Here is a 21,330-nt window from a genome sequence, read left to right as displayed (position 1 = left end):
TTTTGGACAGTATCCAACAGTAAGTCTTGGCTTGCACAAGCATCTCAACATAGCTTTTCTCATCAGATTAAAATGACATGGTTCCTTGAATTATACCAGTCCCTTTGTTGATTACAATTAAAGGCAGAATCTGTTCAGAACATTGAGGGATTTTCCTAGTTTTCAACCAGTTCTGCACAAATTAGTCACAGTTATGCAGTTTGCAATTTACCTTGGGGCATGGAATTGAGTGGGAAAGCGTCCCTCAATTATAACTTGAGATGCTGTTATGTCACAAATTACTCAAGATGGAACAGAATAGATAAATAGAGATGCAAGAAGTGCTTTCTACTACCCAGTCTGTTACACTGTATTCTTGACAGTCATTACTTTCCCCTTAGGGCAGAAGGAAAACTTGCCCACCTTTCATAGAAGTCCCCTCTAAGATGACATTACTGCAGTGTTTCTTTTCTGGGCCTGGTTCTTTCACCTTCTTTTCCCAGTGGAACTTCGCAGATGCTTCTGCAGATTCTTCTTTGAGGTCCTTGAGCAAAAGCAGTCCCGTGAGTGAGTTTGCCTTTTCCTGAGACAGGAATAACCCAGACCATTTCCCCTAACATATTTATAGAATCATAGAATGGTTTGGGTTGAAAGGGGCATTAAAGCTCATCCAGTTCCATGTGATGTGATGCTCTTTGATGATGTGTACTGAAATGAAGTTTTAGAGAAGGACTGTGTAGTGCTGGTTGATGAGAAGCTCAACATGACCCAGCAATGTATGCTTGAGCCCAGAAAGCCAACCGTGTGCTGAACTGCAGCAAAAGTAGGGTGAGCAGCGGGTCAAGGGAGGGGATTCTCCCCCTGTAGTCTGCTCTGGTGAGACCCCCTCTGCAGTCCTGTGTCCAGCTCTGGGGCCTCCAACACAAGAGGGACGTGGAGCTGCTGGAGTGAGGCCAGAGGAGGCCCTGGAGCTGCTGCGAGGGCTGGAGCAGCTCTGCTCTGGAGCCAGGCTGAGAGAGCTGGGCTGGGGCAGCTGGAGAAGAGAAGGCTCCTGAAGGGGACACCTTAGAGCAGCTCCAGTGCCTAAAGGGGCTACAGGAAACCTGGAGAGGGGCTTTGGACAAGGGATGTAGGGACAGGACAAGCGGAATGGCTTTAACCTGCCAGAGGGGAGATTGAGATGAGCTCTGAGGCAGAAGCTCTTCCCTGTGAGGGTGCTGAGGCACTGGCACAGGGTGCCCAGAGAAGCTGTGGCTGCCTCATCCCTGGAATGTCCAACTTGGCGTTGGACAGGCTTTGCCCCAGGCTTTGAGAAGGGGCTTTAAGGTCCCTGCTAACCCAAACCATTCTGTGGTTTTATGATGATGATTCTGTGATGTTAGAACACATTAATTAGTCCAAGAAAAGGAATTGCCACAAGAGCCCAGCAGCCGAGGTGCTTTCTTACTTGACTCTCCCAGGATGTTGGAAACTTTGTCTCCCTTTCAGTAAAAGAGACAACTTTAGGTTCAGATGAGAAGTTTTCCAAGGTCAGTTTTACATAATAATTGACAAGAGCTTGTTCATGCCTTATGAAAAACACTGTATTTGTTCACCGCTGTTCTCAGAGCCTTCTTTATGTTGTTATTTCTCAAGCTGTAGATGACGGGGTTGAGCAGTGGAGTCAGAACTGTGTAGCAGATAGAGAACACTTTGTGGAGATCTCTCAGTGTGTTTGACTTTGGTACCAAGTACACAATAATCAAGGTCCCATAGAACAGTGTCACCACAGTGAGGTGGGAAGAACAAGTAGAGAAAGCCTTTTGCCTTCCTGTGGAGGATGGGATCCTGAGGACAGTGTTGCTGATATACACATAAGATATGAGTGTCAAGAGAAACGGGGGTAGTGTCAAAAGGGAGGCCAAGGTGAACGTTACAAGCTCAATCCAGTGGGTATTGCTGCAGGAGAGCTTTACCACTGGGGTGAAGTCACAGAAGAAATGATCGATTTCATTTGAGCCACAGAAAGTTAGCTGTGGCATCAGAGAGGTGACTGTGGCACTAGCCAACAACCCACTAACCCAAGAGCTACCTGCTAACTGGAGGCAGCACCGGTCATTCATTATCGTGGTATAATGTAATGGTTTGCATATTGCGAGGTACCGGTCGTAAGACATGACAGTCAGGAGACAGCATTCTGCACCTGCTAGCCCAGTGAAGAAAAAGTACTGCAAAAAGCAACCATGAACTGAAATAACATATTTGTTAGTGAGGAAATTCGCCAGCATTCTGGGCAGGATGGTGGAAGTGTAACAGGTCTCCAAGAATGACAGATTCCCCAGGAAAAAGAACATGGGATTATGAAGGTTATGATCAGTCACAACCAGCACCATGATCAGGAGGTTCCCTAACACAGTTGTAATGTAGATCACTAGAAACATCAAGAAGAGGATAAACCGTACTTCTGGGGTACTTTGGAAACCTAGGATGATGAATTCCACAACGGCTGTTTTGTTCCCCTGCTCTGCTCTTCTCATGACTGTAACAGTTACAGTAAAGTCTTTAACAGAAAAACTTAAATCTTCTTTTAAACTATTATTCAGATGTCAAAAAGAAAAGAAAAGAAAGTTGCTTTGCAGCCTTCGTGTGAGGTAAGAATGACCTGTGCTTGGAACTGCACACTCTCAGTGAATGCCAGGGGCCTGACTTTCTTTGGAGATTTGGAAAAGCCAATTTGCACTGGTTATTCAGAGAACAGAAATTCTTCACTCACAGGTATTTGTTTTGAATTTCAACCAAAGATTTCATTATGTGTAGTGGAAATGTTTAATTTTCTTGTGCTTTTCAGTTCCATCTCTTGAGATAATAATTTTCCTGTAAGAGCCAAGTATTGATTTACTGCAGCTTATCATAACTTCCTGAGCATCAAGCAACCATGTTCGAAGGCCTAGTACCTTTAGAGGTGGTAAAGTTATTTCCCCTGTTACCAGCTTGAAAAGATAAAGGTATTTAATGTTCAGCTTTTACTGTATTTTCTGGTATATAATGCTGGTTTTAAAGATGTTCAGTGGGCACAATCAAGTCCTGCTTATTGTCTGCTTTTGTCTGAACCAAAATGCCTCCCATGTTCAAAGATCCTCAGAGAGATCAGCTCTGGATAAGAAAAGAAAAGAATATCAATTCTATTACATAAGCTACAATGATTTTTATTTTCAAAAAACTTTTTTTTGCCAATATTTTATTAGCATCAAAATAATGATTCCTTTTTTTTTTTTTAAATACTTATTTGTAAAAGAAGAAGGAAAAGGCTTTTCAGTTAATTGAAAATAGTTCCTAATATCTCTGTATCCTTTTTTCCTTCCTTATAAGTTGTGTGAGAGAAGGGGAGGAACTAAAACGACATACTTTTTTCTCTGCATGAGGCAGTTGAAAACGGAAGATGTTTTTGTTTTAAACCAGGATGTTTTCATAAGGAAGGAAACTAAACAAAGGCAAAGTGATGCAGGAAAGTGTTGTAAATGCAGAAATGTAAAATGGCATTTCCCACTCCCATCTATTTCCCAAGAAAAATCTAACACAGCTTTTCTTCTTTAATTTTCGGTCTTGAAACGACTTACCGTGTTCATTCCATTTCTTGGTGGCTCAGTGTAGGTCATGCAGAACATCACCAGACTTTCACTGTGTCATACTCAAAGACTGTTATGAAATCTTATGAGTTTCCTTCTTCATCTTTTATACAGTCCCTGTTCTTGCATTTCTACCTTCTCAGTAAATAAGCCTCACTACGCCTGGAAAGCTCTAGATTGACTCATGATTCATGTAATTTCTCTCTTGGGGAAAAAAGCGCAAAACTTGGCATCTCCCTTCATCATCTGTGGAATAACTCCCTTAGCACTTTTCCTAGAGGCATTTAAAACTGTGGTTGTGGGAGGATCTTAAGAGTAATGTTTCTTTTCAGACAAAGAGAAAGTTTTAGAAAGTCAAAGAACTGCCTTAAGAGGAGAATATTAAAGAGACAAAACACATCTAACTTCATTTTTTTGCTACTTGTTTGCGACTCTAGAATGGTGAGCATTTCATCCAGGTCCTGTGTCTTATCTATCAAACCTGTTCAATTGTCCCAGATGTCATAAGCACAGAATAGCTAGGGTTGGAAATAATGTGTCTAAGCTGGCAATAGCTGCTGTACCTATTTAGATCCTATTTATAGGCAACAGAGTGACAGACAGTACAGGACACAGTGTCTCGACTGGCTGAACAGGCATACAGATGGCAGGGGGTTGGAAGCAGATGATCTTTAAGGTCCCTTCCAACTGAAACCATTCTATGATTCTATGAAATATATCCTGTAGGCACAGAAAGTAGGTATCTTAGCGTGTGATTCACCTCCATAGAAAATGCCTCGTGTTACCTGTTTTCTATAGATACCTATGCCAGTACATGAAGCTCTAAGTACTCTCCTTCAGGCTTCTTGAGGAGTGGTTCAAGTCACTGTGTTTGGCATAATCTGTTTTTGGAGGAGCAGAGCAACTCCACACAAGTCCACATGCAACGCAGATAAAAAGAGGACGAGCCTGTTCTCTAGAACCAGGCAGCTATACGCAGCCTTGCTGAATGTGGTGATTCCCTCACTGAAATCCTTCCTGTAAGAACATGAACAGAAGGATTTGACCTCCCATGTGATAAAGCAGGTAAGAAGAGGTGGAGAAGAGAAAAGGAAGAGCAGTAAATGGAAGGCTGTAGGGCTTTTAAAGCCGTAATTTATGTTACTGTATCTTATTCTGGTTTTAAAGAAAGATTTGACTCTACTTTCTTCATCCTCCTCTATTAAGCGCTTGTTGAAAGCAATAAGGTCCTCTTGACACTTTTTTCCTTAGGACTGACAAAATCCAGTGATGGAGCAGCCATAAAGGCAAGCCAATAATAATGGAAAAATACCACACAGAGAAAAGGTTAACTGGTTAGCTATGAGGCCAGGATATCCGTGATATGCTTAGCTCGGAGCCTGAGATAAACACAGAACAAAGAACCACAATAACGAACCAGCCTTCTAAGAAAGTGAAAGGCAACACGTTACAGGAAGTTCCAGTTATTATCTACACCGCTCACAGCCATTTATGTATCTACACCAAAGGTATAAATGTAGTTCTCTATTTAACCAAAGCGATCATCTGTGGGTGAGATCTTCCATAAAGGCAGGACCTGGCTGACTCTGGGCTCTGTGACACGGATCATCTTTGAAGTGAGACCTTTCTGTCATTGATTGGCTCCACTCCTGGGACTTGTTTGGTGAGTGCCATACTGGTAACACCTCAAACAATGTGTGTATTGTATATGTATAGATGTGGAGAGATTGCTGGAGCTGGGCCTGTTTAGTCTGGAGAAGAGCAGACTTAGAGGGGACCTTATTAATGCAAAGGCCAGGAGGATGATGCCAGACTCTTTTCAGTGGTGCCCAGTGACAGGACAAGGAGCAGTGGCCATAAGCTAAACCACAAGAACTTTCATCTCAACATGAGGAGGAACTTCTTTCTGTTGCGGGTGTCAGAGCACTGGAACAGGCTGCCCAGGGGGGTTTTGGAGTTTCCCTTTCTGGAGACGTTCCGAATCCACCTGGGTGCGTTCCTGTGTGACCTGCTCTAGTAACCCTGCCTTGTCAGGGGGTTGAACGGGATGATCTTCAAAGGTCCCTTCCAACCTGAACAATTCTGTGACTCTGTGATTGTCTTACATTGCTGCCATCCCAACAATTGTCTGTGGTCAACAGACTATGGTATATACTGGTTGCCAAAGTATTCCATCTTTGCTGTTAAGGAGGGTCCATACCTACAGTTCAGAAAATGAGTCATGATACCATGAAAAAAATGAATATTGAAGCTTGGCCATACTGAGACTAAACCCATATTGAGCAGCATTAGTGACCTTTTAGATTCTGATAGAGACACTGGGAACTGGGCAGGCACATAATCAGTATTGCACTTATCAGTCAGCACTTCCAGGGAACTAGGATATTGCCATTTACTTTGTATACACACATGCCCATATGACTGCTCTTTATCCGCCTTTTGAGGTTAGGTTGTTAACGGCTGATTGTTAGGCCAAAGAGATAGATGTTCAACCTGTGTCAGGAAGCTCCCTTTCTCCCCTTGGGAAGCAGAATGTTGGAAATTTGAAACAGCTTTTTCAGATATATTGTCAAATCCGACTGAGTCAGGTCAGCAGTTAACAGACAGAGGTTGTGTAGCTGTTCAGGCTAATGGTGGTCTTTGGATATACATAATACTTATAAATTCTTCTGACATCAAACATCTCCTGTTCAGATGTGAGTATTCCATGGAAGTTGCAGCACTATTAACAATATTGACAATGTGGAGCATTAATCGTTAATCCTAGGTGATGATTAGGATGGTGCAATATAACTACTCAGTCCATTTAAGCACTTGGGTTGGGGTTTTTTTATTATTTTACCTTGGAAAAGGGTAGTAGGAAAATACCTTCAGCTCCTTTGGAGTTTGAAAGTTACTCTGAGTTAAGACATTGCTGTGCGTTCCATTTTCACTAGGTCTCCAGGAGGCAAAGACAGACATCTCAATGGCTACCAAGGTATGCTCTTTCTGCTCTGGGTTTCCCCTTTATATCCTAATTGCTCTCCTAATCTACTTCATTTTCCACATTCCAAGACACTTGTGTCATGATTGTTTTATAAAATGGGTGTTCTAAGTACTTCATGCTAATATTACTCTGCAAAATATTTGTAAGGAGTAACTCCATTTCTTTGAGACTTCCTCTCTAGATGATAGCTAAAGAGCATCTTCCAGGACGAGAAGCAGAACAAGGGTAGGATTCATCTCACCTGACTTCAAACATATGTGTTATAGATTTCTACAGATGAGCTAGTCCTGAATGCACCTCTGGGGTGTCAGAAATACGGTTTAGGAGCGGTATCCTAGAAGTGCTTCTTGCTCTCCACTGGTGTTTGAGGATGTTCAGAGGACTGCATATTTCAGGCTGAAGCTGAAGGTTAAGTGAGATGAATGCTGCCAGAGGCATAGACCTGATCTATAACACAAACCTGGAAAAGCTGTGTTTCCTTAGGCTACCTTGAACATGAGATCAAGTTAGACATTTGCTTCTAACTGAAAAATATGCCATTGGCTTGAGCACAACAACAGGTGAATTTCACTGAATTTGATAAATTGTCCAACAAGAAAAGCTATTTCAGATTTGTGTTACCATTGTGAGAAAACACTGGCAGGCACAACAGTGTTTCCTTTAGGAAAGGGACTGGTTTGTTCAGTCAGGAATTTGGGGACTTTTTAATTATGAAGAAGTGAAATATTTGTTCCTCTTCACTTTGTGTGTTCTGTTCATAAATACTGCCTCTTTCATCCTGGATTTTAAGTGAAAGACAGAAATGAGTTCCTTGATCTTCTTTATGCTACTGTTAGGTAGAAAAGAGTGAACGCTGGCTAGTCTGCAGGAATCTGGGTCCTCTGGATGGATCCCATAATAGTGATTTTCTTGAAGTAAGAAATATTCTTACCCTGAATGTGTTTCACTTTGTATGCCAGGATGAAGTCCATCACGTCCGTCAGTCCCCTGGGGTCTCAGAAGGTGAGATAAAAGCCACCCGTAAAAGAAGAGAAAAAGTACTGATGTGTCTGGAAAAACTTGGGATTCATTGTGAGAAGGTAAGCACTGACAGTCCTAGTAAGGAAAGGAGATAACAGTCCAGTGGTGTGAGTGGCACACAGAGTGCCATTTGAAGTGAGGTCTAGTCCCAGGGAAGCATCATCTGTTGTCACAAGTTTTTCAGTGGAGGCTTGCTGCCCACTGCTGGGAAAAAGATTCAGGCTGGAAATTTCCAAGGAGATAAAAGGGAACAGGAGACTGAATTTTCAGTGGAATTCCCAGCTGCAATTCCCATATCTATCAGCTAATTAATTGTTTGAGTTGCCCTTGCATATCTCTATATATGCATCATGACAATCAGGAATGGTGCCTGAGGACTGGAAAAATTTCGCCCCAGCCTTCAAACAGGGCAAAAAGGAGGACCCAGGGAAGTACAGGCCAGTCAGCCTCTACCCCTGGAAAGGTCATGGAACAGCTAATCCTGGAGGCCATCTCTAAGCACCTGGAAGACAAGAAGGTGGGAGGCTGTTCAGCAAGTCAAAACATTGACCTGATATCAACAGCTTTGTAGCCACAAATTGAAAGCACAGCACTATATGAGCTGCTGTGAAGAAAGTTGACTCTGTTCCAGCCATAGCCAGTACAACATGTTCTCGAGAATTTCCTGTGAGCTGGCTCTAATAGTTTTACTTTCATCTTTTGGGAGAAAAAGATATTCTTGGTGACAAAAAGGTAACAGAGGTGGTATCTACAGGAACACAGCGAGTACTGCTCGAAGTGTATGTATATTTTGAAGCTAGAGCACAGAAGCACAGCACAAATCTCTGCAGAATACAAAGGAGAACCCATTCTGTGACTGTGAGATAAAGGAAAAAGAGAAATAGGGGAAAAGAGGCAGATTATGGAATGTGTCTTAGAGCAAGGAAGCATGTCAGGTGAGAACTGCAATTGCATTTACCCTCGTCTGTTTGTTAAGCCTTTGGTCTAAAAGAAATGTGCTTTCTGTCTTCCACTGTCCAGAATAATGTGCCTACTATTGTTGTTCTGGGATCAGGCGGGGGCCTGCGTGCCATGATAGCCCTCCTAGGAACCTTGGTGGAGCTGAAGAAGCAAAATTTCTTGGATGCTGTCACGTATCTGTGTGGGGTGTCGGGATCCACTTGGTAGGTGCCTGTTGTCTGGTGCGATTGTGAATGGTTTTCCTGCTCTATAGATTCAACAGCAATTCAACACTATTGTCACTGTTTATAACTCCCTGTTGGGCTCACAATGGAGTGGTAGGTGAGATATGTGCCTGTGCAGTGGGAGGCACAGGCAATATCTGTAACATTAACTACAGTCCAACAAGACTGACCTTGGATCCCCAGAGAGGATGAAATTAGCACCTCAGTGGCAATTCTGCCATGGATACTGTACCTGCATGCATATTCAGATCAAAAAAGCAAAGCCCCATTTGCTTTCCCCTATGCTAGAAACATGACTTTTCTTTCTCTTTAAAAGGTGTATGTCCCTCCTGTATGGGAATGGGAAGTGGTCAGAAAAACTGATGTCCCTAGAAAAGGAACTGTATGAAAGCCTCAGTAATTCCTCCTGGCATATTGCAAAAGCAGAAGAGTCCTTAGAGGAGTCATCAAATGATGAAAACTACTCACTGACCGACTTCTGGGCTGCCTGTTTTGTATACCAAATACTGCAGCAGGTAAGAAGCTAACTGCAAATGCCTTGGGATTGTTTTGAAGATCTTGGAGTAACTGCAACTAAATTTAACCTTGGTGGGTGTTTTTTTGAGTAGTTGTATATATTGAAGCAATATTTCAGATCATGACCTCTTATCTCTAGATGTGGAAAAGTAGAAGCAGTTAGTCCAACTCCTTGGTTAATCCAAGTCTCCTAAGTGGGGGTGTCCTTAGTGCTATAGCAGAGGGAAAGGGCATTTTATGTTCCTTCAGAAGTCCATGCTTATCTTCCAGTTTGATGAGAACGAGCTGGCTGATCACAAGGAGGCCTCAGAGACTGGAATAAATCCATACCCAATTTATGCAGCAGTGGACAAAGAAAAACTGAGTGAAAAAGGTGGAAATTTTCCAGGTAAAATGTGGGCTTCTAGTCTAACTCTATCTTAAATACCGTGTATTGGGTTCCTTTCACTTAATGGCAGACATTAACTGTGCTCATACCTGATTGCAGATTGTGAGCCTATGTCTTTGTTTATTGATAATGGAGGAAAACATGCTTCTAAGGGCTTCCATGTGATTCAACCACTTCCATGAAGGGGCTGAATCACATCCTGTAAAAGTGGCTTTCATGATAGGATAAGGTGAGCCACCCCTAGAATAGTATGGGATAACAAGAACATATCATAGAGCAACTGGTAACATGCTTACAACTTAGTTTATTCTCTATATACCAGGTCATCTTTGTCAGCTAATGTCAGAGGATTTTAGAAAGGAAAAGAAGAACAACCAAGATGCTGCTTTGGGGCAGTGAGGTCAGCTGTGTTTCCAAATATTGAATGAAAAAGTTGTTCTGTTTTTCTCAGGGACCTGGTTTGAATTCACTCCCCATGAGGCTGGATATACTGCCTTGGGTGCTTTTGTGAGTACCAGATACTTTGGAAGTGAATTTGAGAAGGGGAAGCTGAAGAAAAAGAAGAAGAAACACATTTGTTATATGCAAGGTGGATTTTCCTAATTCTGCTTTGTAGAAAAGAATACAGGTTTAACTATTCTGTATCTCTGCAGGTAACAAGAATGCATCTGTTATTCCATGAATGCATGCATAATAGTATATGAATTCTGGAGAGCAGTTCTTCTTGCTTCACATGTTCAAACTGGAACATCTGAATGCCTCTTTACAGTCCACTGTCCACATTGAGCAGTTTATGTGGTTGTTATGGGAAGTTAGAGACCGATACTGTAGATTACTGAAGTTAAAAAAATAGTTCCAACCCAGAAGCTGAAATGTTCTATCATCCCAACATGTTTGCTTTGCAGGGAGAGAAGCTTCGAAAATTAGAGACCTTCTTGTGTGAGGACCAGAAGCGCGTATTTTGTTTCACTCTGTTTCAGTCTAGGGCCAGGGCTCTTTCATTCCCCGCCCAAGCGGTATAGCTGCAAGTGTCATCTCACTTCTTTGTGACACAACTGAACATAGCTTGTATTTAATGACTTTATGCCCCATTCTCCTCATAACACACCCTTGGCACCATGCTGTAGGGGGGAAGAAAAAAAGAAAAACAATCTAGTTCTTACTATTTAATTCAGTCAGAGGGAAAAACAAATAAGCACAACACATCCATGAAGAGTACTTATGAAGAGTACTTATGCTTCCAGGCTCATGGGTGAGGCAGGCCTATGGAAGTGCTTGACCAGGAGTTCTGCAGTGTGAAAGTACCTGATGGTTTCCATTAAGGAAAAATGTGCTACTAAAAGGCAAACTCAGGTTGAATTCTCAGCAAGGCTATTCTAAAGCAAGCACAGTAAGCAGATTATCTTTTTGTTGTTTCAGGCTTATGGGGGAGTGCTCTTGGAAGCATGGAAGAAAATATCAAGTTCATACGAGGTATTACGTTTATTCTGTTGCTGGTATGCTCAAAGGAGTTGTTGCACCAGTGGGAAAGAAGTCTGGAGTAAGGAAGCCACTTAGGAACATGTAAACAAATTACATTAGGTTAAGGAACATGCAAACAAGTTGGACATACGCAAGTCCATGGGACCTGATGGAACACACCCACAATTGCTGCTGTAGCTGGTTAATGTCATTGCAAGGCCACTCTGAATCATTTTTGAAAGGTCATGGCAATAGGGGGAGGTTTTCTTCACAGGTGCTCTTCATGGATACATTAGGATTCCTGCTTAAAGAGCTGATAAAACTATCCGGAAATGCTTCTCCATTGGGTATAAATCTATTGTAGCATGAGCATGGACCACAGGGGAAAATGTAGATATCGTTCGAAAGGTGGACTGAGCTTCTCCACATTAGATTCCTTATGATGTGGAAGCATCAGAGACGGTATCTTAAACTTAGAGGTAGGACACTATCAAAGCTGCTGGAGGGATAACAGAGATGACCGAGATGCTGTCAGGTATCTGAGACATCAAACACAGAGCTGTGAGCGATGAACAGAACCAGCAGGAAAGTAGTACTCTTCTGGAGTGTCAGCCACAAGGCAAATGGGATCCTCCAAGGCATCTGAAACACACTGTACATCTATGGTTAGGTGCATGGCTAGCTTTCCTGATGCCTTTCATTGGCAGGAAGGGGAAGGGGTATTTTATTGGGAGGGGTATTCTTATTTTAATAATCCTTTTATTTCTTCCAAAGACAGCCTAGGAAGTTTATATCAGTCACGGAGCAGCATCCTCTCCTTTGTATTCGGTTGGTTCTTGTGTTTCTTGCTCTTTATTTTTTGTAACTTTGGGGTTTTTTTTGTTTTTAATTTAGCATTCTTTTCTGCTGTGGGGGTGGTCAGTCACTGGAACAGCCTCCCTAGGGAAGTGGTTACAGCACCAAGCAGTTTGGAATTGAAGAAGCATCTGGATGATGCTCTTAGTCGTATGGTTTAGTTTTAGGTAGTCCTGTTAGGAGCAGGAAGTTAATCTCAATGAACCTTACAAGTCCCTTCTAACTTGAGCTATTCTATGATTCTATGATACTGTGATGCTATGAAATGTTCACATGGAAAATTGAGATGTTAATGACTCTAAAATACAAAATACGTTCCTACAGTATTCTCTTGGTAATACTGGAAGAAATCACACCAGGCTTCACTCACATTGTTATTACATTTCTTACTCCTTTATGTACTTATTTATTTATTTGGTTTTTAAATTCAAATGGGAATGAAGTATTTGAGGCATATTAGATAGTTCCCATTTACTCCAAACTGAATTTCTGCTCCTCCTCCTATTACTTTGTTTCATAGAACTTTTCTTCCAAGGTGAACACAAAGGTCATCTGAATCCTGGTATGGTTACACATCTGTCCAGTTGCAAATGCTCAGTGTTAGGTGTTTTTACTGTCAACAGAGAGAAATACTCACTTTGGCACATGGTTCCTCTCAGTAGCTTAAAAAACTTTTCTAGGATAAGAGAGATGAGGTCAGTGTTTCTAGAGATTCCACTGAATGCAGGGACTGCATCTTCACTAATTCATGTGTCAGTTACATTCTAATCCAATGTTTGGTAAGATAAGTTCCACTCTGATGTAACTTTAATCTTATCTTTCTTAGAGAGAGATTCGGATACCTCCATATCTTATCAGGCTGCTCTTCTTCTGCTAGACCTTCACTTGTGTGCTGTAAGTGGGAGTGATCCTAAGGAAGTCTTTGAGAAATTGATGTGTGTATTGTCAGGCAAGTGAATGAGGCTGAGATTTCCCAGCACCTGCATTTTTGCTCATCTGGTTTTACAAACAGTGATTCCTTTATTGTGCATTTGCATACTTTCCTTTTCTTCTTTTCTCTCATTTTAAGAGGACAAGGAGAAAAGTGCATCCATCAAACTGTGCACTGCAATACGTAATACTTGGGCAATGAAAACAAGGGAGGAAAGAATGGCAAGCTGTGCTGAACTGGGCAAACAGATAGAAAAGGAATTTGGAGGCAAGTATTCTACATTAATGCTTATCATAATGACACCCTCTCCACCCCAAGTACAAACATCTACCTGCATATAAAGTTACCCTGTTGGTTGCCATGAATCTATTTCTTTAATGTGACAGTTTTGTGCTTTTCCTCCACTTGATCTTCCTCAGGGCGTCTTGGAGAAGGACAATTACCACAATCCCAAGCAGTCTTCCTAGGCAAGTTTTGAATATCTTTTATTACTCTTTGGATTGTATGTGCTTTGAAAAATTCCATCTTTGGTGTTTTGTGAACTTAAATTCCAGTTTCTTCTGGAGTGAACCAACTAGTGCTTGGGAGATTAAATCTGAACATTGCAGACAGGTCTTCTGCCTCTCCAATGCCTGTTCCAAGGAGTGTGTCCACAGATAAGGCCTGGATGTTCTCTGCACAGACCAGTCCAAACTTTTTCACTGGGCTGATCTCACGTTCTCTCACAAGATGTCTTGATGCTTTCATGGCTTTCAGCTAGTATACCCCACCTTGTACAGGTTGTTCAATTGGATTGCAGGATGGTTCTTACTTTATTCAGCTGGAAAGAAGATGAAAAGAAATAACAACCCCTCTGAAAAAGAATGCTGTAAAAGGCCCAGAAAAAATCAGGCCTCACTAGTGTATAGCTCTGGTGCAACCAGGGCTGTACATTACCCGTGAACCTCAAACATGGTGAATACGTCAGCTAGTGTAGGGCCTGAGTTCTGTGTAGTTTGTGCCTTGAGTGGCTTATTCAAATCTGTTTCAGCTGTACTAAGATGTGGAGGCATGGTTCTTTCTCTTCTGAAGCACTCAGGCCTTGTCACTCAGGCTGTCTGTACAGCATCTGCACATGTGTTCTTCTACCACCAGTATCTCGTCCAGATTTTGTCACACCAGTCAAAAATTGAAGTTCTCTAGATTTAACTATGTTCTGAATTGTATTGTCTCTTCCCAGGCTCAGTGTGGGGTTTCCTTAGGGTGGTGTATAAGACAGTCCAATGTGTGTTAACCTGGAAATGGGGAACGACTCATAACTTCCTCTACAAATGCCGTAAGCGAATCCAATGAAATAATGATTTGTTTATATTCAGAGAATATAGAGTGATCTATGGGGCAAAATGCATGGGGTTTAGCAGAGCTTTTATGCTATGTTTGTGTGATGTTAAACTGTCTTTGCCATTTGCCTTCTTAGTGATTTAGATAGCTTTGCTGGATCCACCCTCTCGTAACAGCATCCTATTATGGGCAGCAAATAAACTGGTCATAAACAACACACTACTAGATCCAGATCTGTAACATCATTGCAGATATATAAACTCAATTCTGTCACAGAAACACAGGCATCTAATGTCACACAAACCGCCATTTTGTACAGGGACAATAGCATTGAGTTGGAAAACACAATATAAAACCTGTAGGACCCCTGTGCGCTTTCAGAGGAGAACCTGGAGGACACAAGAAGTAAGCTAAGGAGTTGGAACTGGACAGCTAAGTTTATGGAATTGAATTGTGCTCCTGATGCATGAGGAATAACTTTGGTCTCCAGATTCCATTGCCTGGCCTAGCTGGATATTCAATTATGATAATAGAAGCTTTGGCACCTAGTATATAAACAGAAACCTGCATTTAAACAACTGCAGTTAGGTGTTGTGATTTCTAGCTGGCTCATGCATTCATTTTTCTGCTCAACAGTCTTCTTATATTAAAGCTGTGGGTGCGTGGTTCTAGGTTCTGACCTTCAAAAGCCCATTGGGAATTCTGATTTGTAACTGATCACAGTCAGAGAGAGGTAGGTCAGAAGGATGGGGATTCCTCCTGTTGGAATACAGCTGTACATCTGGCTGGGCAGGAGAGGCAAGGAGAGGCAGGTTTCAATACCTTTTTGGGATGCATCATCAGTAAAGACCAATGGACACTTTTGGGCTGATCATGTGTGTGTGTATATATTTTATATATATATGTCTTTATGAAATCTCATTGCTTTCTTTCATTGGATTAGCTAACATTAAGCCCTCTTACCTGGTCGAAAACAAAACCATATCTTTGATTGATGCTGGTCTGGCGATAAATTCTGCCTATCCTCTGGTACTTCAAGCACAGCGACAAGCAGATCTGATCATCTCCTTTGATTTCAGCTCCGGAGATCCTTTTGAGGTACACTCTTTGACAGGCAGTTCTTAATTTTGCTGGAGTGGTGGAGTGTTGAATTTTGTGAGAGTTGTAGAGCAACAGAAGGGGATGCTTTGTAAAATGAAACTTGTTCTGAAAGTTGGTGAACCTGGTGATGTCTTCAGACAATTTTATAGACACCAAATCCCTTTAATCTTACCATATTTCAGTGTCTGCCACATTGCCTTGCTGGGTGTAGCTGTAGTTTCTTAAACAAAGGTTCCTGCTAGAAGTGATCCCAGAAGTGAGTGCCTGATTTTCATTCATATTCTAGACTCAGTCTGTTCCTCAGAGAATGCTTATGGAAAACTTAAACTTTAAAATAAACTATATGTTACAATTATGTATATCCCAAGAAATTAACCATCATCATTCTGTATCAATCGGTTTTATTACTGGAGATAGGACTAACTTATTCTTTGAGTTCAGAAAAAGCAAACTACAAAATGCATACAACTTCTCTGTATCTCAGACTATCAAGAAAACGGCTTCATACTGCTGGGAAAACAATATCCCATTTCCCAAGATAGAGGATCAGAAAATGGATGAGAACAACCCTTCTGATTGCTATATCTTCCGAGGAGACAAGTCATGCCCCACAGTCATGCACTTTCCACTCTTCAACAACGCGAATTGTTCTGGTAAGAGGGTCTATGCAGCATCGTCTCTGTATATTTGCATTTCATATTTTCATACTTCCAGTGCCAAGCATGTCAGAGGAGTCCTTTACTTGGTGCTGCTGCTGCAAGTAAACACAGAAGAGAAGGAGCAGGGCAGGCTCTGTGAAGAAGCTTGCACAGGCATTAATGTACTCACCCTCTGAGATGTATGTTCTGAACTATAAGGATTTTATACCACTCTTGATTTGTTCTGTAAATCATTGTGATTAAATTGTGGTCCTCCTGAAGACGGGTTGGGGGGGCATTACATTTAGAAGCCACAGTATCCAAGTCTGGGATATTTACCACTGCTTCCCTTTGTAATTATTGGTGAGGAACAGTATCCCGCTCCTCTCAGATACCTGATGAAGCAGGTATTGAAAGAGGTACCTCCAGACTCTGACCAATGTCTTCTTCTCTCTTCACTGGCTATGGCAGGATTCTAATATGATAACTTGTATGTGAAATTTGCAGATTTTCAAGGATTAATGCTTTTCTTGAATGATCTTGTAGTTTTCCCTTTGGCATTTACTTACATATTTTGTGGTTACATCCTTTTTTGTAGGTAAAGTGGAAGATTACAGAGAACAGTTTTCCACCTTTCAAATGTCCTTTCCAGGGGAAGCCATCAAAGATCTTCTTAAAAAAGCAGGGTTGAATGTATCCAACAATAGGGGTAAGATTCAGAATGAGATAAAACGGCTTGTGTTGTCCTCTCGTACAAAGGAGTTACAAAAGTGAGGGTTTTTTCCTTCTGTACAAGATGATAGATTTATGAATTGCTCCTGTTGCAGATTATCTCAAGTTTTACTGAACCTTTCTAGATTTTGTGTTTGATTATGAAGCAATTATCTATAAGAACATCTTGATTTAAGAAGTTAGCCTCTCTGTTAGCATGAGATGCTGTTAGCTCAGAAATTAGATGCTATGTTGCTTGAAGTCCCTGTTCTCTGTGACATGCTAACCTTAGTCCTTACTCTCTAGAGCATAACCAAAGCACCTAGGGTCTATGGTACATAGGGTGAGTTACGTGACAACCTGGCAAGATAGAAATCTTGCCAGCCAACTTGGCAACAAAACTTACTTTTAAGGTGACCTGAAGTAAACTGCCTTCATTATAATACTAAAAAGCACACCCACAGATTGAGAAGACCCTCGCCCAAGTGAAGACCATGCCCTCGCACAAGCATAGTAGCAGAAGAGAATGACACTGCAGATGTTATAACTGTATGTAAATCACTAACCAATTGCTGTAACTGGGAGTGCACTACCCTGTGATTTTTGTGTATGAATGTAAGGATGAATCAGCATCGGGTGTGCTCGATTTGTGGACATTCCACCCAGCACCAGCGCTGCAGTAAGGAAGTGCCTTGCTTCTTACTGCTACATTGGTGTTAAGGAGTTTTATGCTCCCAACTTCCAGTGACACTCCAAGTGGTACACCTTACCCCACTGCACTCTTCATTTTGGCCATTTGTTGTTAGTTTTCACACTGTGCTCTGTACAACTGTAACAAATTTCTCCATCTCGACCCCCTCTCGAAGTTCCTCTACAGAAAAAAGAACCAAAAAGGTGCTCTTATGGAGTGAATAATTTGGCACATTTTAAATGTATTTGTGAGTCTGAGATGGTCTGAGTCTTTGAAGGGCTTTTGATGTGTATCAGATTTAAAACCTTATAGTTTATTAAATATGAGCTATAGCTTGTTCCTAATGGCAGACATATTTGGCTTTATCCTACAGTGTACTGCATAATCCCGGTCAAAGAATGTATCTTTCATAACCTGGCATTGAACAAGTGTATCTGTGGCATTAAAAAAAACCCTAAACATCCTCCTCTAAGCTGTCCTGGAAATCTTTAACTTGCAAGTGTGTTCTTGTGTTCAACCTCCCATGGCAGGGGATTGGAACTAGATGATATTAAGGTCCTTTCCAACCCAAACCATTCCATGATTCTATGACATCTAGGCTCAGAAGCAATCTCATCAATGTACATAAATACCTGAAGGAAGGGTGCAAAAGGGTCAGAGCTGGGGTTTTCTCAGTGGTGCCTGGTGGCAAGACCAGAGGCAATGGGCACAAACAAACACAGGAAATTCTGTCTGAACATAAGATTCAGCACTGGAACAGGGGCTGTAAAGTCTCTCTCTTTGGAGATTTGAAAACTCAACTGGATATGGTCCTGGGCAACATGTTGTAGGTGACCTACTTCATCAGGGGGGTTGGACCAGACGATCTCTAGAAGTCCCTTTCATCCTTAAGTGTTCTGTTTCCATGGTTCTGCAAACCAGCTCTCCCTAACCTGCCCATGTAAGTGATGTGTCCCAGCAGTGTCATCAGCAAAGTGCCTAATTATTCCCTAAGCTGTAAGACTGATGTAAAATACAGGACTAACTGGAAGTATAAAATGTGCTAGAGAAAGAAGGCACAACTGATGTATTCCATGTTAGAAACAGGTAATGTAGGATGCAACGTAATTCGCAGGATAGATGGCTGTGCTTCAGTTATTGGTGGTGTTCTGTTCAGGATGACTGAAGGTGAGAGACATCATCAATGGACTTTCCAGTTAACGGAGTGAATTTCCAGTGCAGGGTTCATCTCATGCTAAAATAAAGCCCTAGAAAGGTTCAGAAGGCAAGCACAGGGATTATGACTTAACGGCTCTGAGCATGCTAATGGGAGTTTGAAGGCTTGAGACAATATTGAACTGGGATGGTTTGCAGGCTGCTTATGAAATCCTTGCTAGGATCCATTTCTAGCAACAGATCATGTTTTTTGGGGTGTTTTATTGTTGGTTTTTTGTTTTGTTTTGTTTTCTTTCCCAGGAGTATTTATTAAGGAGAATTAATGACATTTAAAGAAAATAATGTATTAGTATTTTCTGTTTTGTCGAGGAATACCATCATTTGCTTTGTTTGTGAACAACAGGTACTCTGCTCTTTTTCATTGTTGCTAAAATATGATGAGGAGACCTTGCCAGCTCACTGCTACCTGGAAACTGATGCAGATTGGTAATCTGCAGGAACTGGGGAGCTTATTGTTGTTATGTTACCATAAGTATAGGAAAATGGGATTAAAAAGTAAAGCACTAAAACTTCTATTTGTCTGCTGAGGCAGGAAGCCAGCCTGGGAAAGGGGAGATTGGTCAGAAATGCTGAAGTGTCCTTGCAGATCCTGACCTGTGTTGCCACAAATAAGACAGGGGAGGATCTAAATCTTACCATCTAGGGTGTGCGTTTTCAAAAGTGAACACACACCGATACTTTTGACACTCATCTTAAGATCAGTAGAAAGTCTCTTTGAAGGTGTTTGATCTCTGCGTTTGACAATGCAGCAAGTACTGGTGAATGCAGTACTTGGACAAGTAGCAATGTGCAGTTAGGTAAGATGAGTAACATTTAAGATTTCTATGGAAAAGGGTATGCCCTCTCCTCTGGAATCTGTCCTCAAAGGTGTTCTAATGCATGGCCTCTGGGGTTTGTAATGGGTACTATTAAGAAAGGAACTCAGATTCTGAAAGGTATTGATTAAAATGCCACTTTTTGAGCTAATGTGAAAAGGGAAGGGGAATAGTATAGATAATCTTGTGTCCCTTTAGATGCTTGGAACCTGCAGTTGTGACTCATTGTATGGATTTCTAGCCAAGGCACAGCCCGTTACGGTGATCCTGTCTGCTGAGTAATTCCAACACATTATGGTATTTAGAGCTCTTACTAACTTTTCTTAAGAATTGAAAAATGCTGTTCATGATTTCCACTGTCTAGTAAAAGGATATCCCCATGAGAACATGCTGCTTCATTTTAAGATGTGGACAAGAACCTGCTTGGCAGTGTCATTATTGGTGCCAAGTGGGAGCTGCCTAAAGGCTGCTTCATTATGCTAAGTTTGTCCTGTGGCCAATTGGTACAGGCAGGTATCAATTGGCAAGTGCCTGCTCTAGTAAACTGTTATGTAGATCACTCACTCTTTGGCTTCCAATAATCTTCCAGTTAGGACAACCACATGTACCATCTGATTAGGCTTTTGCTTACGCTTCTTGGAACATCTTTAACGTCCTTTTAACTATTATTCAGCTTTCAGAGACGAATCAGACAACAGCAGAGTTCATTCTCTTGGGACTCTCTAGCAACCACTTTTTGAACATCATCCTATTTGCCATTCTCTTCGTTGCCTTCCTCCTGATCATCCTTGGAAACATCACTGTCATCACCATCACACTGGTGGACCAACGCCTCCACATCCCCATGTATTTCTTTCTCAGGAATTTCTCCCTTGTGGAAATCTGCTTCACTTCTACCTTCATGCCAAGGACACTCTACAGCCTCCTCACAGGAGCAAAAACCATTTCCCGCTCCGGATGTTTCCTTCAGTTATCCCTCTTCTTCCTCCTGGGTATCTGCACTTTCTTCCATGTAGCTCTCATGTCCTTTGACCGCTACATGGCCATCTGCCGCCCTTTGCATTATGCTACCTTTATGAGCAATAGGTTTTGCCTCCAGCTGGTGCTGGTCTGCTGGGTACTGAGTTTCTTCTTGGTGTTCTCCCCACTCACAATTATAATCCAGTTGCCATTCTGTGGGTCCGGTGTCATCAACCACTTCTACTGTGATACAGCAGCACTGCTCCAGCTGTCCTGCACAGACACGGGCGTCATTGAGAAAGTAATGCTTGTGACTGGTGTTGTGATATTACCTGGCACCTTATCAGTAACTGCTTTTTCTTATGCCTACATCATCCATACTGTCATACACATCCAGTCTTCAGCAAGCAGGAGAAAAGCATTTTCCACATGCTCTAGTCATCTTATTGTAGTCACTATTCTGTACAGCAGCTCCATCTACAGGCACATCCGACCACGCCAAAGGGGCGGGAGGGATTTTGACAAAGTTGTATCGTTCCTTTACTGTGTGATTACTCAGCTGTGTAACCCTTACATCTACACCCTTCAAAATGAACAAGTCAGACAGGCCTTGAAAGATCTAGTAGCAAGGTGTGTTGTAGGCTCTGACAATATTCTGGAGTCCAGAGCCACAAAGCAGTGAGTGCATGTGAATGACATCCTAGCAGAGCCCCCAGTACCCTGGGGAATGGGGGGGAAAAGGGATAGAGATGCAGGGATGGAATAGGTGGAATTCACCTCACCTAAGTTTATAAAGACTATGATTGGTGCCTGATTCTCTACCCTGACTGCATATATCTCCTTGACTTAATCAGTTGGAAGTAGCCACATTTGATCCATTTATAATGAGATGTGGTAGAATCCAAGCCAGAAAAACAAGACAGCTTCCTTCCTTCATTCATGGCTCCACCATTA

General features: G+C 41.9%; 3 protein-coding genes across 3 annotated transcripts; 2 read left to right on the top strand and 1 right to left on the bottom strand.

Annotated features, from left to right (window-relative positions):
• Positions 1–1,541: 1,541 nt before the first annotated feature.
• Positions 1,542–2,495, bottom strand: LOC104400041 (olfactory receptor 1019-like). Its single transcript, XM_010015954.1, has one exon. The coding sequence runs from the start codon at positions 2,493–2,495 to the stop codon at positions 1,542–1,544; it is 954 nt and encodes a 317-aa protein (XP_010014256.1).
• Positions 2,496–5,472: 2,977 nt separating this feature from the next.
• On the top strand, positions 5,473–16,891 carry PLA2G4C (phospholipase A2, group IVC (cytosolic, calcium-independent)). The gene is made up of 12 exons (XM_010015953.1): positions 5,473–5,575; positions 6,521–6,561; positions 7,530–7,649; positions 8,611–8,753; positions 9,091–9,289; positions 9,561–9,678; positions 10,130–10,267; positions 11,098–11,151; positions 15,189–15,343; positions 15,831–15,999; positions 16,583–16,693; positions 16,842–16,891. Exons 1-12 carry the CDS (start codon positions 5,473–5,475, stop codon positions 16,889–16,891), a joined length of 1,401 nt encoding a protein of 466 aa, XP_010014255.1.
• Positions 16,892–17,026: 135 nt separating this feature from the next.
• Positions 17,027–21,054, top strand: LOC104406845 (olfactory receptor 6C4-like; the record flags this gene model as incomplete). The annotated part of the gene is made up of 2 exons (XM_010015952.1): positions 17,027–17,038; positions 20,090–21,054. Coding segments are annotated over exons 1-2 (977 nt in total), but the record flags the coding sequence as incomplete, so codon positions are not given.
• Positions 21,055–21,330: the final 276 nt, after the last annotated feature.

The sequence above is a fragment of the Nestor notabilis genome, unplaced genomic scaffold, assembly GCF_000696875.1.
Source record: "Nestor notabilis isolate BGI_N333 unplaced genomic scaffold, ASM69687v1 scaffold12766, whole genome shotgun sequence".
NCBI classification, from domain to species: domain Eukaryota; kingdom Metazoa; phylum Chordata; class Aves; order Psittaciformes; family Psittacidae; genus Nestor; species Nestor notabilis.
The sequence above is the reverse complement of the archived record's forward strand: the minus strand, read 5'-3'. Positions and strand labels throughout refer to the sequence as shown.

Coding starts and splice junctions, on each gene's coding strand:
- LOC104400041 (XM_010015954.1), bottom strand. CDS start 2,495: ATGAGAAGAGCAGAGCAGGGGAACAAAACAGCCGTTGTGGAATTCATC.
- PLA2G4C (XM_010015953.1), top strand. CDS start 5,473: ATGAGGAGGAACTTCTTTCTGTTGCGGGTGTCAGAGCACTGGAACAGG. Junction 7,650..8,610: donor TTGGGATTCATTGTGAGAAG/GTAAGCACTGAC, acceptor TCCACTGTCCAG/AATAATGTGCCTACTATTGT. Junction 9,679..10,129: donor AAAAGGTGGAAATTTTCCAG/GTAAAATGTGGG, acceptor TGTTTTTCTCAG/GGACCTGGTTTGAATTCACT.